The sequence below is a fragment of the Pararge aegeria genome, chromosome 16 (genome assembly GCF_905163445.1).
Source record: "Pararge aegeria chromosome 16, ilParAegt1.1, whole genome shotgun sequence".
Classification (NCBI taxonomy): domain Eukaryota; kingdom Metazoa; phylum Arthropoda; class Insecta; order Lepidoptera; family Nymphalidae; genus Pararge; species Pararge aegeria.
Window position 1 is genome coordinate 13,625,474 of NC_053195.1, and position 25,946 is coordinate 13,651,419.

Here is a 25,946-nt window from a genome sequence, read left to right on the forward strand (position 1 = left end):
AAAACTTAATAAATAGAAATATGGAATGATAAAATAATATTTTTTTTTATATTAATTTATAACATAATAAAATGTTCTTCTCAGATTACTATAGTTAATGGAGGAAAGCTTTAAGACTAACAATAATTGCTGTCTGGAATATATGTTAAGTAGTAAACAAGCATACAAAACATACATTTCTGCAAACTTTTTTAAGATATGATTATAATATCTTCCATCATTTTAGTCTTAGCTCTCAGACTAAGATCAAAGCATTTAATCTATTTGTCAGAGTAAATATAGCCAAATCGAATCTGAAAAGTCAGCTCCAGAATAACATGTACCTAATTCTACACTGTATTTTGTCTTGATTCAGTAGCTGTTGTATCTTATCTTAATTTAGAGAAGTAAATAGGTACTATTTCATTAAAGTGATTTGTTAGATTTGGATAGGACAAGTGCACAATTGCTATTAGAGCCCCCTTTACATTTGAAATTTAGCAAATAGTGTTTATATTTTAAGAACATAAAAATAACACATGCAATAAAGATTCCCACATTATTATTAATCAGTAGGTATATAATCCAGAAAAAAACGCAATCAATCACATCATTTAAATAATACAAGGTCTATTAAGTAGAATATTTAGACCACTGGTTTAAAAGCTTTTGAGGAACTTTTGTACAATAATTCATGGATTTATCCTACTTTGGTACTACATCTAGGTTTAAATATTTTCGACAGTGGCGATTTCTTCGGTTACTTCTAGCAATATAAACAGTTTATGCATACCATAAAATAAAATACATACATGTGTTGAACAACTTCAATAACTTAAAATACCTAGCTATTTATTAAATATTGTGCTGTTTCAAATTATCAGAAAATTTGTAGGTAGGTATATAATAATAATTATTATTGTACAGTATGTAGATAAAAAACATTGTATTAAAATTCAAAGTGTATAGAAAACTTCTCAGATAAAAAAAACATGTCAATATTAGGCACAAAACTATGGGGTTGAGAATAATGATCAAACTACTATTATGGCAGAAACTGATATTATCACAGAAAGATTATAAAATATACACATTAAAAATTATATTAATATATTATTCCACCAGCACCCAGAACCCCACATACTACAAACGTAACATTTAATTAGCTGCGATATTATTTGAATTAATTTAGGTCTCAGGTACACACAATATATCCTGAACTTAAATAAATTTGTCTCCCACTGTCCTCGGGAAAAAATCACTATTGTTATAATTTATGCAGGTTGAGGATTTCTGTACAACCTATTTTACCCATAGTCCATTTTTTCTTACACATCTTATGTAATGTTATGGGAATTTTTTAATTCTCTACTTAATTTTAAAAGTATGTTTTAAAAAATTAAAAAAAAAACTGCTTATTTAAATGTATATATATTATGTACTGAAACCAATGGCAAAAATTGATTGCATTACCAATATGACAGGTTAGAAAAATTTGAGTATAGTTATTTCATGCAAATACCTAAATTAGTAACTTTTTTGGACTTTACCCAATTTTGATAGAACCATTAGGACAGCTATAATAACTAGGTACGACAAGATCTCCTAGTGAAGCGCGGAAGACCTGTACCTAACAAGCTGATAATGTTTATGACTTTCGCTATATAATTGGACAAAGTTCGGTATAGTACATATAATTACCATACTGGAGTGATCACAAAAGGTTGGAATTAAGCAACCGATAACAATTTAATGTGGAAAATCACATAAGTGTAGTGTCACGTAAAAAGAACACTGGCGACCTGCGCTGTGTTGCAGTGGACACTTTATTATACAGCAACATACGAATGAGTTGAATTATATTAATATTAATTATTATTACGTTTAATTAATATTTAAAACGTATCACACACATTAGTTTTACAAATGTTATACTTATTTGTTTATATGTGAATAGTTTATCGAGCAGAACCAGCTTAAAAGATTTTAATGAAATATGGTAGGTACTCGAATACACCGCGTTAACACACGTTTCAAAAAAAATATATGATATAATATACGACAATCTATGTGTATGGAACATTTAAGTTTATATTTATTTAGATATAATTGGCGGTCCAAGCAGATGACTAATCAGTGGCGTGCACAGGGTATGCATAAAGCCGGTACATGGCATAAAATGGAAAAAAATCTCCCCAATACAACTTATATAAAACAATTTGGGTATGCAGTGCTTTTGTGCATGTATGAAATGCACGCCACTGCCTGTAATCAAAACACTTGCTACAAAGTGCCATCTTGTGACCATTAACTTGATGCGTAGATAAGCCGCATGTGCCTGTAATTACACCGGTAATCGCACGCTTCAGATCGGGACACAGCCATGCTGCTTGGCCGCAGAAATAGGCATGACTGTCGCAAAATCTCTACTTCTACTAATAATTTGCAATACGCACTCATTCGTATGTAATTCATTATCATGATCATTATAATGATCGCTCGAACCGCATGCGCCTATCACCTATCTTACCTATTTACGCCTAATTATGGAAATCATTTAGTGAACCAAAACGAAAAACGACGGGTTCAGATAAATTGCCTAAATTAAAATAAAACTGTTTAAAGCAGTACAGATAATATAATACAAGGTGATGTGCTCAATTCGTATTTAATTGCCCTTAATTTGAGCAACGCATCGTGAATATCGAATACTTTGATTTTTAAACACATATTATTAAACAATTCCTAGATAATTTAGAGTGCGGAATATTTGGCACTGTGTTTATTGATTTCGTTAGCATTGACTAGTTATTATACGTGTCTTTTCATCGAAACGAACGATCCACTTAAAAATATTATCACATTTTTAGCTGTTTTTTTTTTTTTACTAAATCCATTAAATTAAACAGTATAAAGCCAACAAATAATGCACACATTTCCAATTTCTTTTCATATTTCCTTTTATAATAGTAACTAATGGATACCTTATTTTACGGACACGTTAATGTTTAAATAAGTATACTTACTTAAGTGTGTCATCTGGCACAACCTTTTCAGATATATTAAGATAATGACATCTGTTACTGATATATTTCATATTGTTTTATTGCACACGGCTCGGCAAATTCGTTTTATGAACTATTATAACTAGTATTTAGGGCTAAGTAAAATGTTCTAACGTTATTTTGTGTCTGGTACCAGGATATTGACTATATTGGGAAATATTTCGGCTTGGATTGGTCCATATTCAACCATCTCGCCGTCTACGGTGAGATAGCCATTTGAACCCTCAGGTACTATCCTAAAAGCGCTAACTGGAACCATTTTAATGTATTCATTATTGCCATCCGAATGATTGCCCTGACTCATACCTATTAGGAAGGATAGTACTTGAGTTCTAGATATTCCCGCCTTGATTATGAGCATCCACATGACTCCGTCGGATAGGAGGGAGCTCGGCGCGAATAGCAAATCCTCGCCGATATACGACTGATGGGACACGTGTACCATAACAAACTCGCCTTCTTCGTGCACCCAATGCGATGGTAATTGTGATACGAGCGAAGGCAAGTGTGAAGCGGGACCATGCATGCACGCGTGAACCGGCGATCGCATTTCGGAGCCACTACTCGTGACGCTGTGGTAATCGGAACCTCGCGTGCTGTAGAAGGCACTTCTCCTGGAATTCACGGAGTACCAGGAGTCTACACGCTGATGTCTTTTACCGTTGACCGCGCTGGTGAATACTTCGGAATTCTCATCACAATCGAAGAAAGCTTCCACATCTGGTGAATCTAGAGCGTCGTCCTGACTCACGCTGTGGCCTATCGTCAACGGGTGTTTCGGCTTCGGCAAGTTGCTGATATCCTTTATTTTGGCGTAGCTAACCACGCCTTTGTACTTTCTCAATCCGACCAGCCGCGCCAATGCCCAAAGTGTAAACCTTTGTCCACCTATCGCTCTTAATCTTTCACTTTCTATATCAATGTCGGATAGCAAGCCCCAGCCGACCGATAAGAAGGAAAACATTATCTGAAACAAGATAATATGATTTTGTTAATTAAGTTGGCATTAATAATTATTTGTGCTCATAAAATATTTCCGATGATTATTTCAAGGTTGCGGTCAAGCTCAAACAGTATCCTGAATATGTTAGCGGGAAAGTTTGATTCACCTATCTTGCAACACTTCATGTCGGTGCTTGCACGGTGAAGCAAATTGTCTTGAATTTATCCTAAAATATAATATAATTCTATAATATAATATAATTAATCAATACTAACATAGTCGTTTAAGTTGTATTACTAACAAAGGTTAATTTAGTTGTCTAAATAAAGAGATAAAAGATATTATTATTATTAGATTTCAAGCAGCCTAAAATGAATAGTATTTTAATTTATTTTTGACAGTTCAATAATTAAATTTTCCATGTTCGGCTGTTAAAAGAATGGAAAAAAAAGTATTTAATTGGTTTCGGAACCGCCCGATTTCCCACCGGAGCTATTATTACTTTGTAGATGATGGCGAAATATACCTTCGTGTTATAAGGATATTTTACTAGTTTTTCATTACCGGTAAACACGGACAAATAGACGTCTTCAATGAGATAATGAGACATTTACAATTAATTAAAATGAAATCGGCTGCCAGTTAAATGGTTCATTCTTCGAGTAAAAACTAAGTACTTTTTTGTTAAGTCATTTTTAGGGTATATACTTCAAATTTGGAATAAATAGAAGCACTTCTATAGCATGACTATAGCATTTCCCTTTACGCCATTGGTTTTCTGGAAGATATCGCTTTAAAGTTCTCGGTAGAATCTGCCTTCCGAACCGGTGGTAGAATCACTACAAACAGACAGACTTGACGTTTCAAAAGTGCTTATATTAGGCCTACTTAAAATAAATGAATTTTGAATTTTGAAAGCGATGTACAAATTGTACATCGCTTTTCCTGCTCTATTGTATTTGCATTTTTGTTATTATGTTGAATGCATAGATTAGTATTCTTTTACCTTGATATTTACAGACGCATGTCATTTGTAACGATCGATAAAACCGAGACTGTAAAAAAATAGTTGTTTGTAAAAAAAGTCAAAAAAAAAAAATTATTTAAATTATAATATACTAGCTGTTGCCCGCGACTTCGTCTGCGTTTGATTTGGTTTTTATACTATTCAGTATCGCTAAGCCTTAAATGAGTATAGTAGTATATATATATATATATATATATATATACTAGCTGTGGCCCGCGACTTCGTCTGCGTTTGATTTTGTTTTTAAAGTATTCAGTATCGCTAAGCTTTAAATGAGTATAGTAGTATATATATATAACATGTGACTGCCAATTAATTATAGACATTTAATTTGAAATAAAATAAAATTGCGACTATAATTAAAGATCTAAGCTATCCTATCTCTTAAGTTGGACCAGACTGCTCACGGTGTACCAATTTAATTTTAAATCGGTTAAGTAGTTTAGGAGTCCATCGCGGACAAACATCGTGACAGGAGATTTATATATATTAAGATATATATATATATATATATATATATATATATATATATATATATATAAAATGTGACTGTCAATTAATTATAGACAAATAATTTGCAATAAAATAAAATTGCGACTATAATTAAAGATCTAAGCTATCCTATCTCTTAAGTTGGACCAGACTGCTCACGGTGTGCCAATTTAATTTAAAATCGGTTCAGTAGTTTAGGAGTCCATCGCGGACAAACATCGTGACAGGAGATTTATATATATTAAGATTTGAAATCTCTCAACTCAACTAAGTTAATGATTCTAATAGTATTGCTATCTTTTCCAAAATTAGTTATGCCGATCCCCGGAAGTGACAATTTGTAATTTAGAATTTATTTTCTCTGGTCTGGCGGGGAGGCTTTGAGCATGGCTACCGCCCGAAAAAGTACTACTACCGAAAAAGATGTGCCGCCAAGCGATTCAGCGTTACGGTACGATGTCGTGTGGAAATCGAGGGATAAAAAGGATATGGGTTTAATATAACTGCCAAACTCTGAAAGGTCTGAAAGGTGTTAATTTACTTTGGTTTTGAGATTGAGATAGGTAGATTCAATAAAATTGGCAGCCCGATCGTCAAAAATTGAGCATATTGTAAGACACCTTTCAGTTACTAAACCACGATTCTTTGTAAAAACTTCGTTCCATGCTTGAGAGTTCTCCATAACGTTCTCCAAAGCTTGTGAAGTCTACAAAGTGCAGATTGGTAGACATGCAGGGTTCCTCACGATGTGTTGCCTCACCGCTTAAGCAGGTGGGATTTAAATTAAAAAACCACAATCCTCCGAAAAGTTAGAGGAGCGTGTCGGGGGTAACTTTTTAACCAAATGATATTTTAATTACTCCAGAATCGAGGAATACAGCCGACACCCTTTTCATTTTGAAAGGAGACCCGTGTTCTGAGTTGGTCGGTAATGCTTTGTTAATGATGATGATACATCACTCAGCAGACGAAGTTAGCCAAGTGTTTTGTATTCGACATAATAAACACGCTATCTACTCGTAGATCAGATGATCGCGTAGATGTGCTCTTAATAGGATGAGGTAGGTAGGCACATAAATTGTCGTATCCTCACTGCCGCTACGCTCCTAGTTTGTTATGACGGACGCAGTCAATTGAATAGTGTAACATTAGATATATCTGAAGGTGAAAGGGCACAAATTGTGCGTGGATAGCTTCGTAGTTGTATGCTGATTAACTTTTCAATTGAATCTCATATTGTGTTCTTTGCGACGTAGGTATATTACCAAACGCTTAAGGTGGCACTGGCTCACGAAATACCTATATTTTTTTGATGTGAAACATCTATAGGCGAGAGTAAACCTGAGTGGCGATACATGCCGTGGCGAGGCATCGCGATACGTAGTCCATATGTACTAGTGTGTATAGTGTATAGGTACAGTCGGTGGCGTGCACTGAGTTTCTTACCAGGGTATGCATACAGCAGGAAAATTGCATAAAACGGCAAAAAATCTCCTCCTATACGAGTTATATATCGATTTTAGGGTAGGCAGTGCTTTTGTGCATGTATGAAGTGCACGCCACTGGGTACAGTAACAATAAAATTTGTCTGACAGCAATAATTCAGGAATTGCAAGTGTGCAGCCTCCTACAAGGAAAGCAAAATCACAGTATGAGTATAATACATTATCTTTTCAGTATGCCACATCTGACTCCTATTGTAATCTGTTATTTTATGCATATAACGTATAAAAAACAATTTCGATGTTTCACATCGGCCAGGCGTCCAGTGACGTCTCATACATTTTTCCTCTAATAAACCTGCACTCCTAGAACCTATAGGCAGGAGACAAAAATAATATCCCCCGATTACATTATCACCCAACGAGTGATAAAAAAAAAAACAAAAAGCACGGCAAAAGGTAACAGGTGAAGTTTATTATTGCACATATATTATTACTTGGACACTTGTGCGCCAATGCTCAGAGGTGATAAAGCTGTGGGAGAAGATAATTTTTTACTTCTGTGTAAGATGGTAGCGGGCTAACCTTTTAGAGGTATGGCAGTTATTTTAAACCCCATACCCATATACTATGCCTCCTGTAACACAGTTTAAACTACCGCAGGAGATAGGGCTTCACACTAATGAAATGTGTAAGTTTTTCTGATAAAATAAAGATATTTTATATACCTGTTTCTAGGCGGGATCGTAGCAGAACGCGAACTCGCTTGGCGGCAAGGCCTTGTAGGTATACAAAAGTTATCAGCCGATCAGCTCTGACAGTCAAAAGAGGTTGGTGGCAACCTATCAAAACGAAGGATATATTTTTTTGTTTGGTTGATGACGCTGTATTTATTTTACATTTGAAAGGGTGCAATTTATCATATTGACTGAGCAATGATAAAAACTTCGAGGACGTAACTCTACAACCAACTCTACCCACTCGCAATCAGGTTCAACATTTTATAAAAGACTATACTACGTCCAATTGGCGCTGTAACTCGGACAGTATATATGAAGCCGTCGATCTAGCACATTATCACCAGTAGCGTGCAATTCATAGATGCACAAATGCACTGCATACCCTAAACATTTCCCACAACTTGTATGGAAGGAGAATTTTTCAATTTTACGCGATCTTCCAGCTTTATGCCTACCCTGCTTAAGACACCTATGCACGCCACTGATTATCACGATATGTTATCTATATATATAAAAGAAAGTTGTGTGAGTTACACCATTTATAACTCAAGAACGGCTGGACCAATTTTTATGATATTTGATTTTTTGGATTCCTCTAACACCGGAATAGGATAATAAGTATTAAAAGTAATTCATAAAAAAAAAATCCGCGGTGCGAAGTTCGCTAGGACAGCTAGTAATAAATAAAGCAGCGTAGTTGGTCATCCCTCTCTTATATGAAAGGGACTGGACGCCTGTGAAATGATGGTATCAGAAATTGAAGTATTTTACTGACTGCGTACTATATATTAGTGTCTCTTCGTATTGGTAACCCACTGAAGCTTACAATCAAAGGTTATATCCGGAATAACTTTGGATTTCACCAATTGTCATTTTGTTTTGATGATAAATTCCACTAAACTCAAAATGAGAGTGTTTAAGGCCTCAGTCCACCACGCTGGTCAAGTGCGAATTGTTTAAATGACACGCCTTTGAGAATATTAAGTTTGTTAGAAGTTTCAGGTAAGCAGGTATCCTCTTGTTTTGAAAATAAAAACGCACATTACTCCGAAAATTTAGAGACGCGTGCCTGAGATCGTACTCGATACTCTCGAGGTTTTAACCACTAGGCTATAATCGCTGTTAACAATTCCTAAAAACTTTTTATTTTTGGCTTTTAAAAGCGAGGTACTGACTGTAAAACATGCGATACCTGCATGTATGGATAATATAGTTTGCAATTAACCTCCTTTTTTGAACTGTTATCACGGCTTATAGAGCCGACTAAACCCTTAAGTATAGTTTCGAAGCCAACTTAGCACTTACGTGTAAATACCCGTATCAAGAAAACAATACCTAACCGATAAGAAATTTACGTAACGTAATTACAACAGCGACCTTCGCTAAAGATTAAATACAAATATATTTATTGAAAAAAATTAATAATAGAATGTTGCAATTGGCCATGGCAGCGAGGTTTTTAGATTATTTGTAGGGTATTGTTAAAAAAAAACAAAATTTGTAACAATCTTCAATATCTTCATATGTTAATATATTAAAGATGACTATTTTATAGTTCGCATTATCAATCTCAACTTATATAAGTCCCAACGCTGGGCATTAATATTTTTCTCAGAATTAACTTAGGCTGTATGCAGCTCGGTTTAAAGTTGATTTCATAACAAAATAGAATTAAAAAAAAACACACTTTGGAAATATATGATCAATAGATTGTTAAACTGTAAAACGATGTTGTAAAAAAGCTATCGGCTGAGTTTCTTGCCGGCTCTTCTCAGCTCGACTATACCACCGGTTCTTTATCAGATCTAAGTATATGAAATTTAATTCAGACCATTTCGGTATATCTATCCTCGAACAAAAAAATGATTTAGCAAATACATATTTTAATACATTAGAGTTGATAACCGCCTTCCTCTTTTATGGAAGTCGGTTAAACATACCGTGAAATTTGTATTGATAACACTGTATTCAGTTAAAAGCGTTACAAAAATAAATCTATATAAGAAAAACGTAAAAGAATTAAGGTTTATGACTGCATTGTCTTAATCGACCTTCAAGTAAATAACGATTTATTTTAATTATTTGCGCAAAAATATATGAATATGTGGACTTATATTACATGAAAATTATTCAACCACTTAAGTACGTTTATGAAGTCGAACGACTAACTTAACGTAACATAACGAGTCCACAACTTCATGATTATGACAATTTTAAAATCACTTATTCATTCAAGATATTCCTTACTATTCATACATACCTACGAAGATTTTTTTAATTCTTTTTTATTTAATTAAATAATAACTATATGGCAGTAATAAGCTATACCACTAATCGTTTTCTACAAGACATCGTATCGGAACCATGGAAATTTCAGACATAAATTCCCAAATTTCCCCTGCCGGGTTCGACACCCGAAACCTTCACTCTCACAAGACCACAACACTTACCCTTGCGCCAGATAACTAGTCGGTAACACATATTATGCTGTGGACTGGCCACTTCGCCAATGTAGGAAGATTAACTTACTTTTGATTTCGTCTCGACTCTGACAACGTCCATGGGCGCAGTTTTCCCTCTGGCCAGTGACATGGACAAGCCCGTCAAGTTTTGTGGTATGTAAGGCTCACTGGAACAAAAAATATATTCTGCCATTAAACATCAAATCAAATCAAAATACACTTTAGTGTACAGCATATACAAAGCAATAAAAAAAACACAATTAAAAGAAAGAAAGTAAAGGTACATCGAGCGGCCTTATCTCTAAAAAGCGATCTCCAGGCAACCTAAACAAAAACATTAAGTCATCAACATCGTCAGTAGCCCATAATAGTCTACTGCTGGACTAAAGGCCTCGCCTTATAGGAGGGTTTGCCTAAAATCGTCGTAGCCCGTTCTCGGTTATTTTCCCTTAGTCGCCCCCTGCAGCACCCGCGGCTTGAGAAGACGCGGTTACAACTGTATTCTGATCTGCCATACACACGGCATCAATATTATAAAGATTAATTATTAATATGTAATCAATACCGTAATGGACAAATCAAGTCAACTATCACACCGACTTAGACTTGAAAATCTATTCTATCTTTCTTTTCGTATATATACATTTTCCATAACCATTAACGTCTGCTTAATAATGAATATGTGGTGTAACCAACTACGTCAGGAATTATATTTCGTTAACGAAAATTCGATCAGCGCAAAATGATTGCTAATCGCATAAAGCATCAGTCATTAACTAATGCGAAACGTTTTCTACATACATGGCCAAAAGTTATTAAAGAATATTCATTTATTTGTCATTGTATTCAATGATATTAAAAACTCATAATACGTGACCAAAATAATGTAATTTGGAAGGTTCGTCAGGTGTTCAAGGAGGAAAACGATAAATTAAACACTGTATACTATGAATGTATGAGAATTTTTCTCTCCCTATGTCGATCTGACCATCATAATACTTTTATTTTTATTTTTCTGCTGCAAATGAAGAAATTGACTGATTTTTATTTCACGAGGTTGTAAGACGTTATGGCTATAGCAGTTATATTAACCCCAAAAAGAAGCTAATCGGTATTCACGCGACATCGTTTCGGAATGCTAAGCGATGGCAGCACGACTATGTCGGTAGAGTTGTAAACTAGCCAACGCTGAAGCCTTCAACCAATCCAAACCAGACCAGACAATTCAGAAATCATAAATTCCTGCCTCGAACCCGAACTAGTAGATGACTTGCATTGCAAGTAAGTCAAGTTTTTTATCCCGGAGAAGTGGAAAGTACGTACAAAAAATTCTTCGCTTACGAAATCTCGCGTAACTGTACGTCATTATCATCATCGTATTAACCGATTACCGGCCCATTACAGGGCACAGGTCTCCTCCCACAATGAGGAGGGGTTAAGGCCATAATTTACCACGCTGGCCCAGTGCGGATTGGTGGACTCCACACACCTTTGAGAACAGTATGGAGAACTCTCAGGCATCCAGGTTTCCTCACGATGTTTTCTTTCACCGTTGAAGCAAGTGATATTTTAATTGCTTAAAACGCACATTACTTAGAAAACTTAAGAGGTGCGTGCTGGGAATCGAACTCGACCCCCCGAAAGTGAAGTCTAAATTCTCCCACTGGACTATCACCGCTTCTGTACTGTAAGTAACGTTAGTTTTTCTGGTATTTTCTTCTATAACTTTATTAATTTACAAAAAATAAAAGGTATGCATATAAATTTATATCAAGATTAATCACCTCCCGGTTTTGTTGAAAATATATACACAAATATTCCCATATCGTTAAGTACGTGTTTAAAAACACGCTTGTGCAAAACACAAATGATGCAAAAGTGAAAGTGTTGATGATAAAACCTAATGCGAATGGGGCAGTGCTGGTGCGGTAAGAAAGGCGCAAGACACAGAACTGTACCGTTATGAAATTGTGACATAACACAGTGATGGAATAAAGCACTATTTTCTACCACTTGCTCGTAAATTGCTTTTTGAATAAAGATAATTTAATCCCTACTAATATTATAAATGTCAATGTAAGTTTGTTTGTTACGCTTTCGCGCAAAAACTACAGAACCGATCCTCATGAAACTTTGTACACATATTCTTGGAAGTGTTAGAATTAATATAGGATACTTTTTATCCCGACATTAAGCTCGGTTCCTATGGCAGAGAGGATGTGTGTTTGACGATTTTACACCATAACTCCGACAAATTATAACCGACTTAAACATTTATATTTGTATCACAGAGGTTATATTATGTGTATCATTTTGCCCAAACTGTGGTTGGAGATAGAGGACAGAACTCCTCAGCAGACAGCAGCAAACCCCTCATTTAAGGCTTAGCGATACTGAATACTTTATTTTTTTTTAGCTCTACAAATAAATTTAATGCCACATCAAAAATTAAAATCAAACGCAGACAAAGTAGCGGGCAACAGCTAGTATTAAAATAAATAGGCAGGTATATTAATATCACCGCAACTGTAAAGGAATAAATCGTCAACAAACATCGAAAGGACTCACATACACAACAGACTGAGTTGTCCGTCTCTAAACTGGAACCTATTTATCGATCTATACTTGAATGAATATAAATCAATACTTTAGAGCTCTCTAAAGTCTCTCTCTATGCCTCTACGATATAATCTCATTATCATCATCACTTTAACCGATTGATGTTCGCTGCTGGACATAGGTCTTTGGCAGAGAGTTCCAAAATCCACAATCCACGGTCCTGGGCCGACTCGTTCGTTGGTCGACGATGTCGTCTGTCCACCTCGTTAGGGGTCCGCAGGGCCTGAAGACCAAAGTCTTCAAACTTATTTACATAAAACAATATTTTAGAGCTCTCTGCATCATGTCTGTTAGCATGTTCAACTACGAATCATGAGATCCTGCATTCGTCTTTGGGGCTTGTCAAGAAATTCGTATTGCGGTTTTCTATTAAAAAAATATTTGTACATGTCCACAGTAATAGGCTATATGCTAAGGTGCAACCGTCCATCCTGCTTATTATCATTAACTTATTGTGATAAGATGTGGTGGGTTTATGCTCAAAAACGTTGTCTATGAGTGAGAAGGCCGGTGCCCAACAGCGGAACGTCAAGATGTTAATAACGCAAGCGTTCGCCACCAATACATGTTTGATAACCATGATAAATAAAAATTTATTCTAGCTATTGATTTACACAGGTTTATTGAGTGATCAATAAATAAACAGTAGTAGACACAAATCTTCAAAACGCTTATTATGTATACAGGTTAGTTTGTTCGGTAAATAAGTGGTTACTGGAAATAACATCCAAGTGATAACTTGTCTTCGAATAAAAAACAAGAACAGAGGTAAGTAATATTTACCTACAAGCAATTTGCTTTTTCATACGCTTTGAACTCGATGTCAAGTCAAAGTCCACAAAACTTGTATGTAACGATTCAACACATCATAATTCAAGCAATTTCAAATTCAATTCCGCACTCAATGTTTTGCACTGAGTTGTAAGTTTGTAACTATGATACAATTAAGTAACTTCTAACTACGCAACATCATGAAAACCTTCTATAGGTATATTCAATTAAAGTATGACAAATATCTGTGGCTCACTTGTGCAAATACACGTACAAAACAGACGCTACTGAAAGATATATGACAAACATAAATACTATGTGTAACAAAAATACTGATCTTTAGTAGATCAAAAATAGTTTGCCCTTGACTTGAATCGCACTTGTGGTAAGAGATGATGCAGTCTAAGATAGTAACGGACTTACCTGTATGGCATTATGGCAGTTATATAAACCCCATCCATGCCCCTAGTCGGTTTCTACGCGAAATCGTATCGCAAGTCTTTGTCGACAGGGTGGTAACTAGCTGCGCCGCAAGCCTCGCATAAACAAAACACATAATACATATAAGATCTAAGGTTGGCACCCAATTTATGTCCACAAGGCCACACTACACTCTCCTTCCAAGGTGCGTAACCTTCAGTGAACGAGTTTTAACTCGCACATGGTAAGTTTAATTTATTTCTGCAGTCTTAGCGTGACAGTTAGTTAAATGAATGCCGGCCATTTACCTTTCTTTAACATCGCCAACGCTTCTACACGTACGTCCGAATTTAATAATCCATCTCATCCAAAATCTTCAGATGGATTGAATTATTTAGATCAATGTTTTCGGAGCTGTCTATTAATTAATGATTACTTAACCAAACAACTATTTGAATACCTCTCCTTCCGAAATCCACAGCCTTCAGTTAACAACTTTTCACTCACACATGGCCTAGTTTTATTTACTTCTGCCAGACTATACGTAGTGAGGTAGGTTTAGCCTTACACATCACAGTTTGTTAAATGAATGCCGGCCATTCCTCCTCAGCTTCTTTAAATCACACTTTCATAAAGATTCAATAATAAGAAAGCCGATAATGTTAACAGAACCATGATAGTGATCTGGATATTTTTTTAAAAGCGTTTCCTGAAAAGTGACGCAAATGTAATAAATTAAAAAAAGAATGTTGCGAAACAGGAACCTTGCAGAAACAGACAGTTAAAATTTGGCGGATTTTAGGTTAAAATCGCCACCGCTTCTTCACTTATGTTGGAGAACATGGGAATGGGACTTGAATAATAGCTACTTGTTTTTACTAATTACATTTGAACTATAATAGAGCAGAAATTCCAAATATTCTATACTAATCTTTATCCACATTAATATCATAAAATATTTGTTATATAATACTTTTCAATAAGTTTGTATGTTTGAACGCCTGTATTTATCTAAGAGACAACCGGGCCATTTTGAAAAAGCATGCAGAACTTACGGAAGATGCTACAGACCATTGATAACGCGGTTAAATCAGCGAGCCAGAAGAAGTAACAAATGCGCAAAAGTAAAGAAAAAAAAAACTTTTCTTTTTAGTCTAGGTACGTATATTTTTCAACGAATCATGCGGCCTTACCTTGGCCAGCTAAACCTCTTTCTAACCGCGACCTAGCTACGTTCCAGTTTTTTTCCACTTTATTTACATAGCGTCGTCAGAAAACCAAATCCCAATTTTCACGTTCCTCACCCTAACGTGTATTAGTGATGCTGCGGATGGTTAGTAAGAGGAATAATAATAGAAAAATGGCGAAGAAGCGGTAACCTGTAGCGGATAGTCTAATTGTTCGTCATTAAAAACAATACGTCTGATACCAACGTCTATCGTCCTACTGTAGGGCAATGGCCTCTTCTCTCATTCGAGAGATGGTTTTAGCTGATAAAACCACCAAGGTTAGGATACTTTTTGAACAAAGTTGCTAAGTAATACATCTGTTACTATTACACGGATAAAAGTAATAAATTACGAATAGATTGAATATAGACAAACGAGGCAGTCTGTTCGAAACATAAATATTTTTAAAATTAAAACCACTAAATAATTAGTGAGAGCGGGCCGCGGGCATTATATACGAATGAGCATTCTTCAAAATATTTATATTTTTAATAAAACTTAAATAACTACTCAATAATAATCTAAGTTTGCTGTAACGGCTATAAATAAATAACATACGACAATACCCATCACCATCTAGTCCCAAAGTAAGCGTAGCTTGTGTTATGGGTACTAAGATGACTGATGAATATATCTAAGAATAATATAGATAAACACTTATAATATGCATATAAACACCCAGACACTGAAAAACATTTATTTTCATCACACAAAAAAAATCTAGCTGTGGGAATCGAACCCACGGCCTTAGACTCGGAAAGCAGGGTCAATGCCCATTGCGCCAATCAGCCGTCAATAAACAAACAACACAAATTTAGTAATATGATCCGGAAGAGGGAGACAACAAGAATGAGGAAAACTAACGAAAAAAATATTAAAACTGCAATGTCATCTAACATGTGCCATCCGCCCCACAATAACTAATAACAATGTTTATCTCCATTTGGCACCACAATTACTATGACAAGGAAGCTCATATCTCATCTCTGAATTGGAACAACTTCCTACAAAAATCATTTAAAGGTTATTATAAAATTGAAGTCAATGTAAGACTACCCTCCGTAAAATATTTTTATTTCATAAGCCCGTATAATTTAATTTATGCTTTTAAACGAACAGAGTATTTCCTTTTTTACAAAATAACGGAGTATATACATCGACGTACCATTTTCGAATTTATAACGAGGAATGTATTATGTACCGGCCAACTACAGGACACGGGTATCTTCTCAGCACCGTGTTAGGATTTAAATTTAACTAGCATTATAATTTCCACTTCTTTGTTATTTTTTTAATTTAATCTTATTTTTGAACGAGACGATCGTTTGTCATTCTCCGATTGGTTAACGCCGGTAGACGCATAACGGCGGGAACCAATCAAATTGCTTGGATTCTACCTGGACGCTATGAGTTTTGGCGGGAAATTGGGTTTTCTTCTTGGCGGGTTGGATCGTTCTTTAGAGAGTTATGAAGTGAATTGCGAGGTTGTAAAACGATAAGTTCATATTGTCATAGTTTATAAAGTAAATTAATAAAGTGATATTTGTATGGTATGTTTATTTGCATCTTTTCGTGGCCTCATCGCTATCCTACTAAAGTTCTAATAACCGCTAGCTTGGGCAGTAGACAATGATATCCCCGGGGAAAGAATATTAATGTATCTTCTCCCACAGCTTTATCAACTCTCAGAGCATTGGCACACAAGTGGAAATAATATCCAAATTATATATGTGTAATAATAAACGGGGGTAAACTTCTCTCATTCCATGCTCCCGTAATTTAGAGGTGAACATGTTAATTATATCTCTTGTCAGGGGAAATAATAGGGGGATATAATTTTTGTCTCCTGCCCGTGCTAGCCCTGCAGAATGAGGAGGGAAAAGGCCGTAGTCCACCACGCTGGCCATGTGCGGTATATGGATTTAAGTGGTGAGTATATAAGGTTCCTTAAGATAATTTCCTGCACCGTAAAATCCACTTATATTTAATTGCTTAAATTCAAAACGCACGTAACTTCAAAAAGATAAACTGGTGATCAAACTCGGCTCCCTCGAAAGGTAGCCAGTGTATTAATCGCTAGGCCTGACGCATCTAAATTGATTGCTATGTTTCGACTGGTTTAAGATAAACACATGTTCATATGACAGCCACTGTGATAGTTATTTGAAATGACTAAACAACTAGACTAAACGCGACACGAATTACAAATCAAGAAATGTACCTGCGCAGCATACACAATATTAATTTTATCTGCGTCACAATGAGATAGTAGGTACTACGTAAAACAGAAGAGAAACACCGACATATGGAAAAAGGATGGATGGAATTTTTTGCGAAATTTTTTCCTTAACTAATGCAATTTAATAATAATAAATGCCAGAAAAATCAATGCATTTAATATAAGCCTGACAGGTCAATGGCTAGTTTAGATTTCTAGAAGCTTGTATTAGGAAAAAAATTATAATACTAGGTCGAGATACCCAATAAAGAGAGTTATCTTTTGATAGTAATCTGAAGTAACATCTCCCATACAAAATTACCGATCTCGATTTTTCAGGTTATGTTCTTTCAAAAATGTCAAATTATTTTATGTCATAATCATGTATCATCTCATTCCCTCGAGCATGCCAGTTTAATACTTCCGCCGTTTATAGCTTGATTAGTTAGTTTTATTCACAGTATTGCCTAGTAGGTACACTGTACAGCCAGTACTTCATTGCGTAAATGGAAGTAGGTATCTGCAAAATTAGTTCACCCACCAAATAGATAATAAGTCTACAGTTTAGCTGGAGCGACGGATTATTTGATTAACAATAGACAAGATGCCATATCTACTAAGTTGACAAACACTTATTCAGATAAACTTATGGCATTATGTGGCTGCTTTTTAAGTGACAAGTAATGATTATTATCTATAAATAAAAGAGAAAGTGTGTGGGTATGTTCCGTATAGGCTCCGAAACGGCTGGACCGATTTCAATGAAACTTTCAGGTAATCTCCGGATTGACCTGGCGAGTAATCCTCTAAAGTTTGGTGACGATCGGAGAACTCCTATTTTTGAACTGTCAAATACAGCTTTTATTTACTATGATGATATTCTATTGTTGGGTGTACATGGGTGTAGATCCCACTGACTTCGAAAGGTGTAGGAATATGCAATTTTATTTGTAAGAAACAACCCTTTGTAATACAGGTTGCCCAGTCACAGAGGGTGGGAAATTTATAAAATTATATAAGTCCCTGTAACTTAATGATAAATGATAAACTTATTATTTATTTGCATGGATAGGAAATAAATAGGAAGTAGCAACCCATCGATAGAGTGTTTTTTTTTTATTACAACACTCAATCCAGTGAGACACTTCTTAGAAAATTAGAATCCTAACTAATATTATAAATGCGAATGTGTATTTGTTTGCCCTTCCTGCTCGCCCTAACTAAGCCACTAATCAGCTAGATTTTTGGCATATAGTTGGTTGAAAGGACGGAGAATAAAATAGGCTACTTTTCATCCAATGAAAACATATATTTAAGCCATTACCGGCCCACTACAGCACGGCTTGATAACGAGACAAAAATTATACGCCCTGATACGGAGTAAAATTAACGTGTCCATGTGCAAAAGTTAAGCAACAGGTAATAGTAGAAGTTTATTATTACTGCTACAAGTGCCAAGCCCTAGGTTAGCCCGTTACCCACTTAGACTGCATAATCACTTATCATCAGGTTAGATTGCAGTCGAGGGTTAACTTGTAGTGGAATAAATAAAAACTGATCGAACTCGGTTCCCCTGAAGTTTTAACCACTAGACTATCAGCGCTATGTATATCATATTCATAGTGTATAATATGCGGTGTAATTGAAGCGGTGATAGCCCAGAGGACTTCGGCTACGCTTTCGGGGGACCAAGTTCGAATCCCAGCACGCACCTCTAACTTTTCAAAGTTATGTGCGTTTTAAGCAATTAAAAATACCACTTCAACGGGGAAGGAAAACTTCGTAAGAATACCTACATGCCTGATGCCTCCATAATGTTTTCAAGGGTGTGTTGAATCCACCAATCCGCAATGGGCTAGAGTGGTAGCCTTAACTTCGTCTCATTGTGGGGGAAATCCATCCACTGTAGTGGCCCGGTAATTGGTTGATATGATGAATATATTCAAAGTCTATGTACGGTTCTAACTATATTATGTTTTAAGGCTCAAAGTCCTGAATTACTCATCAAAACCTAGCAGAAACTATTGTTAAATAAATAAATAAATATACTACGACAATGCACACATGCTTGTGTTATGGGTACTAAGATGACTGTTGAATATTTTTATGAATAATAAACATAAATACTTATAATATACAGATAAACACCCAGACAATGAAAAACATTCGTGTTCATCAATCATTTTCCAGCAGGGTCGCTGCCCACTGCGCCACTCGGCCGTCAAACAAATATATACAAAATACATTAAAAAATATATATATAATACATTCAAATTTTTTTAGTTCTATTGTAATAAAATACATTACAATAAATACTAAAATAATAATACTAAAACATTTTGAATATCGACAGAAAGTTTTTATGGAAAACTTAACACAAATTTCACGTAGACAAAGTCCCGGGGGACCGCTAGTATATGTATATAAATACCTAACCTACTAAAATTAAATCCTTGCGGTTATAACGTCACAAATTCTAAAGAGACGAAGCGATGTGTTTCAAATTGAACATCACAAACACATCGCCTCGTCTATTAGAGTCTTTGAATTAAGAGAACCGCAAGCTAAACTTAGTAAAACAGTAGTACAGATTCTTGTGACAGAGCTCGTCCGGGGAAGTACTATCGCTATGCTCATTTGTGTCGCTAAGCAGCATTGTTGCAATGTTGTGTTCCGGTCCGAAGGCTGAAGGCATATGAGGCCGAACACTTACATTTTAAATTGATGAACACAGGGGGCATGTTGCAGGACGTGCTCCTTGCATGCCCTGTGAAATGTTGCTCTGTTTATAGGCAACGGTTTTCAACTTACCGTCAGGTGGACTAACTGCTCGGTCCGTCAATTAATACTATAAAAATTAAAAAAAAAATTGTAAGTAAGTCAATTGCAACTTGCAAGTATCCTAATTAAAGATTACTTAAGTAGGTACTTAGTGAGAAAAATATTACGACCCAAATTGCATTGATAACCAGTTCCATTAATTAGCATGAAGTTTCAATTGGAGTAGCCTTCATTTAACGAGGTAGCGGTCCAAGCGGTATAATAAGACGATTCCCCAAACGGATTGGCTCCCCGCGACTTCTAATAAGTAAATTTTTCAATTAAATATTTCATCCCCTATTCTACAGTGTAACCACCGCCTCGCATTGCCCGCCCGTAAACAGTGTTTTCGGACTGTATCCGTCCTCAAGGAAAGGGCTATCAAAAAAATAATTCTTTTTCTTCAAAGAACATCAATTATCCTCAAGTAACCTTTCTGTGATTACTTTCTCCTTCACCGTGTCATGTAAGAAAGGTCTTATGATTTACAGATAAAGCCTCGGATTCAAAACCTGGGACCAAAAATCACGATTCACAGTCAATATGGCCTTCTCTATGTTAATTATTTTACCATGAAGTACTTATTTCTGTGATTAATTCTTTCTCCTTCACCGTGTCATGTAAGAAAGGTCTTATGATTTACAGATAAAGCCTCGGATTTAAAACCTGAGACCAACAATCACGATTCACGGTCAATGCGGCCTTCTTAATGTTAATTATTTTACCATGAATTTATATACCAAAGATTAAACTTTTATGATTCAGTCAATCTGGGGAGTCAAGCGAGCGTAGATTGGATAGAAGTAGTGTTGCCCAAATGCAAGAACAAGACGAGACTTAGCCAGTCTTGGTCTTGGTCTTGCGCCAATACACCTGGTCTTGGTCTTGGTCTTGGTCTTGCGCTCCCAGTCTTGGTCTTGGTCTTGGTCTTGCAGCAAGAGTCTTGCAAGTCTTGCAATTACCTATTAGTCTATTACTATTTATTAAAGTTTACTTTAAATCTTAGAAAAACGTATTAGAATTGGAACATTGTGAGCTTGAATTAACATAGCCATAGTAAAGATCAAGCAGATTAATAAATAACTGAAGATTTGATAAGAAATTCGAAAAATCAACTGACCTATATGTCGTTTTCCATGGAAGTAACTGTTTCTTAATAAACATTTATGATTTATAAGCTTACATTTGCTAAAACAACTTGTAAAAACTTAAGAAATATAATGACTAAATGTACAATAATAGTACCTAAGTAATTAGTTTAAAACCATATAAGTAATCAATATTATAATTACTTACTAGAATGAATTATTATGACATCTACTACCTATCCTCACCATTTTATCCTAATCATAATACTACTTGCGTGATCAGTATAATGTATTCATTTTCATTCTAAGCACTCTGAAACTTATTTATTCTTTGGAACACCTGTAGGTACTCTTAAAATTCGAAATTATTTTGCATGAATAGTGTCAAATGTTATGATTTCGGCGCGGCGGCAACGATTGTTTTAGATTTCAAAAGAAGCCGCCGGCGCGTGTATCATAACCATGTACTTCCGAAAAGCGGCAAATTTCTTTGAGAAGTAAGTACAAAACCTTTGATGCCGCATTATCAAAGTGCCGATGGTTAAAACATAACTATGCATGCACTCAGTTTGATTTTAATAGATATTTTTTTATTCGCTATGTTTATGGTATTAGTCGTAATGCGCATAGGTCCAGTTTTTCATATTCTTTGATATAGTTTTTTGCGTCTCATAGAATTCCTAAGCGTACCTACCTACCTATACACCGAACTGTTACACCTAACTACTCCGTGAAATAGCGCTAAGTCCTAGCTGCAAGACGCAAGAGTCTTGCAGGCTATGTCTTGTTCTTGCTCAAGTCTTGCACGGTCAGTCTTGGTCTTGGTCTTGCTAAAAATACGCGGTCTTGTTCTTGGTCTTGGTCTTGCAAAAACGCAAGAACAAGACCAAGACTGCAAGACCAAGACTGAATTTGGGCAACACTAGATAGAAGGTAGCGTAGAAATAGATATTTAACAAAAAAAAACCTAAATAAAGTTTTGCACTTATTCAAGTTCTTTCGTTACTTCATATCTATTTACTTGATAGATAAATGATAAGATAAGAGAGCAAAGCTTTAAAATAATATTTTAATTAAGTGATTAATAAAGTTTTGGCAAGTTTTGTATTTTCCAATTCAATTTACCAAGCTTATTTTTCAAATATCAATAAAAATTTTGGACCTACCAATGCATAAGTTCAAAGAATATGTTAAAACAAATTTATTACAGCAAGGTTATTATACAATTGATGAATTTCTTAATGACAAGGTTGCTTGGAAGCATCCGGCTCCGCTTTCATCTCTCAAAAGATAGAAAAATGAATTTTAAAATGTGAAATGTAAATTGTTGATATTGGAAAAGAGCAACTGCTGAGTTTCTTGCCGGCTTTTTCTGCCTTCCGAACCGGTGGTAGAGTCACAGACTTGACGATTCAAAAGCGCTTATATTAAGGCCTACTTGAAATAAAAAAAAAAAAAACATTTTTTGAATTTAAACAATCGTGATCACGACGAATAACCATTGGGATATTTTTTTACCAATTTGGTAGGGCCGTACTATGTCGCATCTCACTGGTTTACTGTTAATAACTTAGTTTTGAACGCAAAGAAAACCAAGAGTGTGGAATTTATGTTGGCAAATGTAAAGAAAGTTGATAAAAAAGTAATGATAAATGAAGAATTTGGTTGCCTGGAAGAGATCGCTATGTAGCGATGAGGCCGCGAAATTGTATACTTTTTGTTAAATTTTTACTTTTAATTTGTTATGTTAATGTGGTGTACAATAAAAGTGTATTAATTCATTCAAGAATCATTAAAAATGGAGAATTCCACAGATTTTCTATGTTATTTCTTGAATTTTAAGCTGCAGTGGTGTGCCCATATCGAGATACTAGCGGGTAAGCTCAGCCCAGTTGCTTATGCTCTTTGAATAATTAGACAGTTAACAGATGTTGAAACTGCTAGGCTTGTTTATTTTTCATACTTCCATAGTGTAATGTCGTATGGAATCTTGTTATGGGGCAGAGCTGCTGATATATTTATACTACAGAAAAGAGCTGTGCGATCAATATGTAATATAAACTTAGATTACGCGAATCGCTTCGTGCGAAATTTAAAGAAATAGGTATACTTATAGTAGCCTCGCAATATATTTATAATAATATAATCTCTATTAAAATAAAAAATTAGTAATTATAAACAATCGACATTCTAGAAACGGTCATAAATAAGTGATATAAACAATATATTAAAACACATTTAACCAATCGTGGCTACTACGCGATTGATGACATCTTTATAATGACAATGGAAGCAGGCCACTCCGCTCTTATCTCTCACAAAACAGAAAAATTCAAAAGATTGTTATTTTTTTCAAAAGTTTTAAGTATATTTATTAAAAAGACTATAAAATGATGACCTCCCTGGCGCAAAGGTGAGCGCTGTGAATTTAAGTAGGAGGTCCCGGGTTTGATTCCTGGCAGGGGCTATTTGGGAATTTATAATTTATTCATTTTCTCTGGTTTGGTCTGGTAGGACGCTTTGGCCGTGGCTAGTTACCACCCTACCAACAAAAATGTGCTGCTAAGCGATTTAGGGTTCTGGTGTGATGTCGCGTAGAAACCAATTAAGGGTATGACTACAATACTCTCTTACAGGTAAGCCCGCTACCATCTCAGACTGAATCATCACTTGCTACCAGGAGAGATTGAGGTCAAGGGCTACCTTGTAGTCGAACAAAAAAAAAATTTTCAAAAAGAGCAATCTGCTACTTTTCTTGGTGGCTCTTGGTGGAATCTGCCTTCCAAACCGTTGGTAGAGTCACTACAAACACACAACCTTGAAGTTTCAAAAGTGCTTATATTAGGCCTACTTGAAACAAATAAATTTTGAATTTTTAAATTTAGCATTTTGAATACAATTATATAATAGACTAAGTAGCTTTCACTGATGCGTCTATAGATAACTATAGTTGTTAATAATACTCTATTTATCTCACAATAAAACATTTGAGGTAATTACACTTTGCAAAACAATGAATGCACATTCCTTGACAAAAAGTATTACAGTCGCATTTAAGATAACTAAGGCATTGTTTTATTATGATGACAAGGTTAAAAATGTTGGAAACAAAAACACCTTTAGATAATACCAATCTTCAGACAGTGTTTAATTAACAAACAGGTTTATTTTATAATTAAATGCTTTAAGCTGAAAAGTTTTCTTGGTTTGAACATGCTAATCAATGGAATAGTTCAGATTTGAAAAATCTGTTTAGCATTTAATAGATACTAGGTACTAACTACACTACTAGTTATGATCAAATAAATTTAAATTATTTTTTCACAAAATGAATATTCATCACGGAGGCTATTATACATTTTAAAACATCATCATGGTGTAATATATTATTAAAAGTTATGACAGCTTACTTATGATAAGTACTAACTTGTAGTGATGGCAGATTGTCCTTGCTAAGCCATTTCCTGAACCACATGGCAGGATTGCCAGTGGCACTTCTTCCAGAGCCTGCTGCCAGTCCAACCGCTCGAACATTCCATTCAGTATCTCGAACAGCACCCCATCACCACCGACTGCCACTATCCCGCGCCAGGAGTAAACATTTCTCGTGCGAACAAACTCGCGAGCATATTTAGCATACTTCGTAACGTGTAGATCGTAAGAGGCCTCAGCCTCTTGTAAAATAGGCGCAACTTTAGTCTGAAACAGCTCCCTCGCCTTACCAGGCCCCGACTTAGGATTCAACAATATCAATAACTTTTTATCGTTGTGTGGCAAAGTGTAAGAGACAGGAGAATCTGCTAACAAACATTTGATTGTAGTCCGCCACTTCTGTGCCTCCCTATTGTTGTCCTCGTACCTGTCGTAGGATCTAAATCGCAATGTTATTGTTGTTCTCTCGCGCTTCTGAGTGCGGCGACTGCGCTTTAGAACGTACGCGTAAATGTAAAGATAAGCACTGATATCGCTCTCGTCAAGGTCGCCACTGTTTTCATCCACTACTTTGAGGTGGTGGCCAGCCAAGGAACTGCACACACAGGAGCCGGCACCAGCTCGACGCCTTTTACTTCTCATACATTTGCTGCCGATAATGTCTCTCAAAAGAATCGCTTGCTCTTTCGAATAACCATCAGTATCTTTAATTAAAGACAGCCCTTTCGATGTTAGCCGTACACGAAACACAGATTTCTTCTTGGTGAGAATATAAAACGTTTCTTCGAGATAAACATGATCTTTCGAATCGGGATTATCGTCAGTTTTGCTTAAGGACACGTCCTTCCCGAGCTTTGGTTCCGCCATAACTGAAAATCAAAGAGTATAATTTATAAAAATTTAAATGACAGTGTCAAAACTGAAAATGTCAATTATTGACACTCAAGGTCGTTCACATATGTCACTGACGAACAAAAAAGTATGGAGGGTAGAGGTAAGGAGGATCATCTGTGTATATGAAAAAGTGTCGTCAAAATGTATTAAATTAGGATGGCGCCACATTTGCATCAAGGTAACTCTTAAAAGAAGCGCCAAACCAAATATTGTTAGAGTAGGCTTGAAAAATAAACAAGGAAGTAAGGTTATATTTACCACAATATTTTGTACAACGTAAGTTGTTGAAATTCTCAATAATTAAC

General features: G+C 35.5%; 1 protein-coding gene across 1 annotated transcript; it reads right to left on the reverse strand.

The window, feature by feature from the left end:
• Window positions 1–125: 125 nt before the first annotated feature.
• LOC120630306 (sphingosine kinase 1-like) lies at window positions 126–25,614 on the reverse strand. Its single transcript, XM_039899489.1, has 3 exons — window positions 24,743–25,614; window positions 10,218–10,317; window positions 126–4,011 (listed from the first exon to the last, which is right to left on the reverse strand). The coding sequence occupies exons 1-3, from the start codon at window positions 25,612–25,614 to the stop codon at window positions 3,160–3,162; spliced, it is 1,824 nt and encodes a 607-aa protein (XP_039755423.1). The 3' UTR covers window positions 126–3,159.
• Between the last annotated feature and the right edge of the window lie 332 nt (window positions 25,615–25,946).

Bases quoted from the DNA above. Each gene is read 5' to 3' on its own strand.
- LOC120630306 (XM_039899489.1), bottom strand. From the start codon at position 25,614: ATGGCGGAACCAAAGCTCGGGAAGGACGTGTCCTTAAGCAAAACTGAC. The intron at 10,318-24,742 runs GTTAGTACTTAT...TTTTTGTTCCAG, and splicing joins ACAATCTGCCATCACTACAA to TGAGCCTTACATACCACAAA. The intron at 4,012-10,217 runs GTAAGTTAATCT...ATCTTGTTTCAG, and splicing joins GAGTCGAGACGAAATCAAAA to ATAATGTTTTCCTTCTTATC.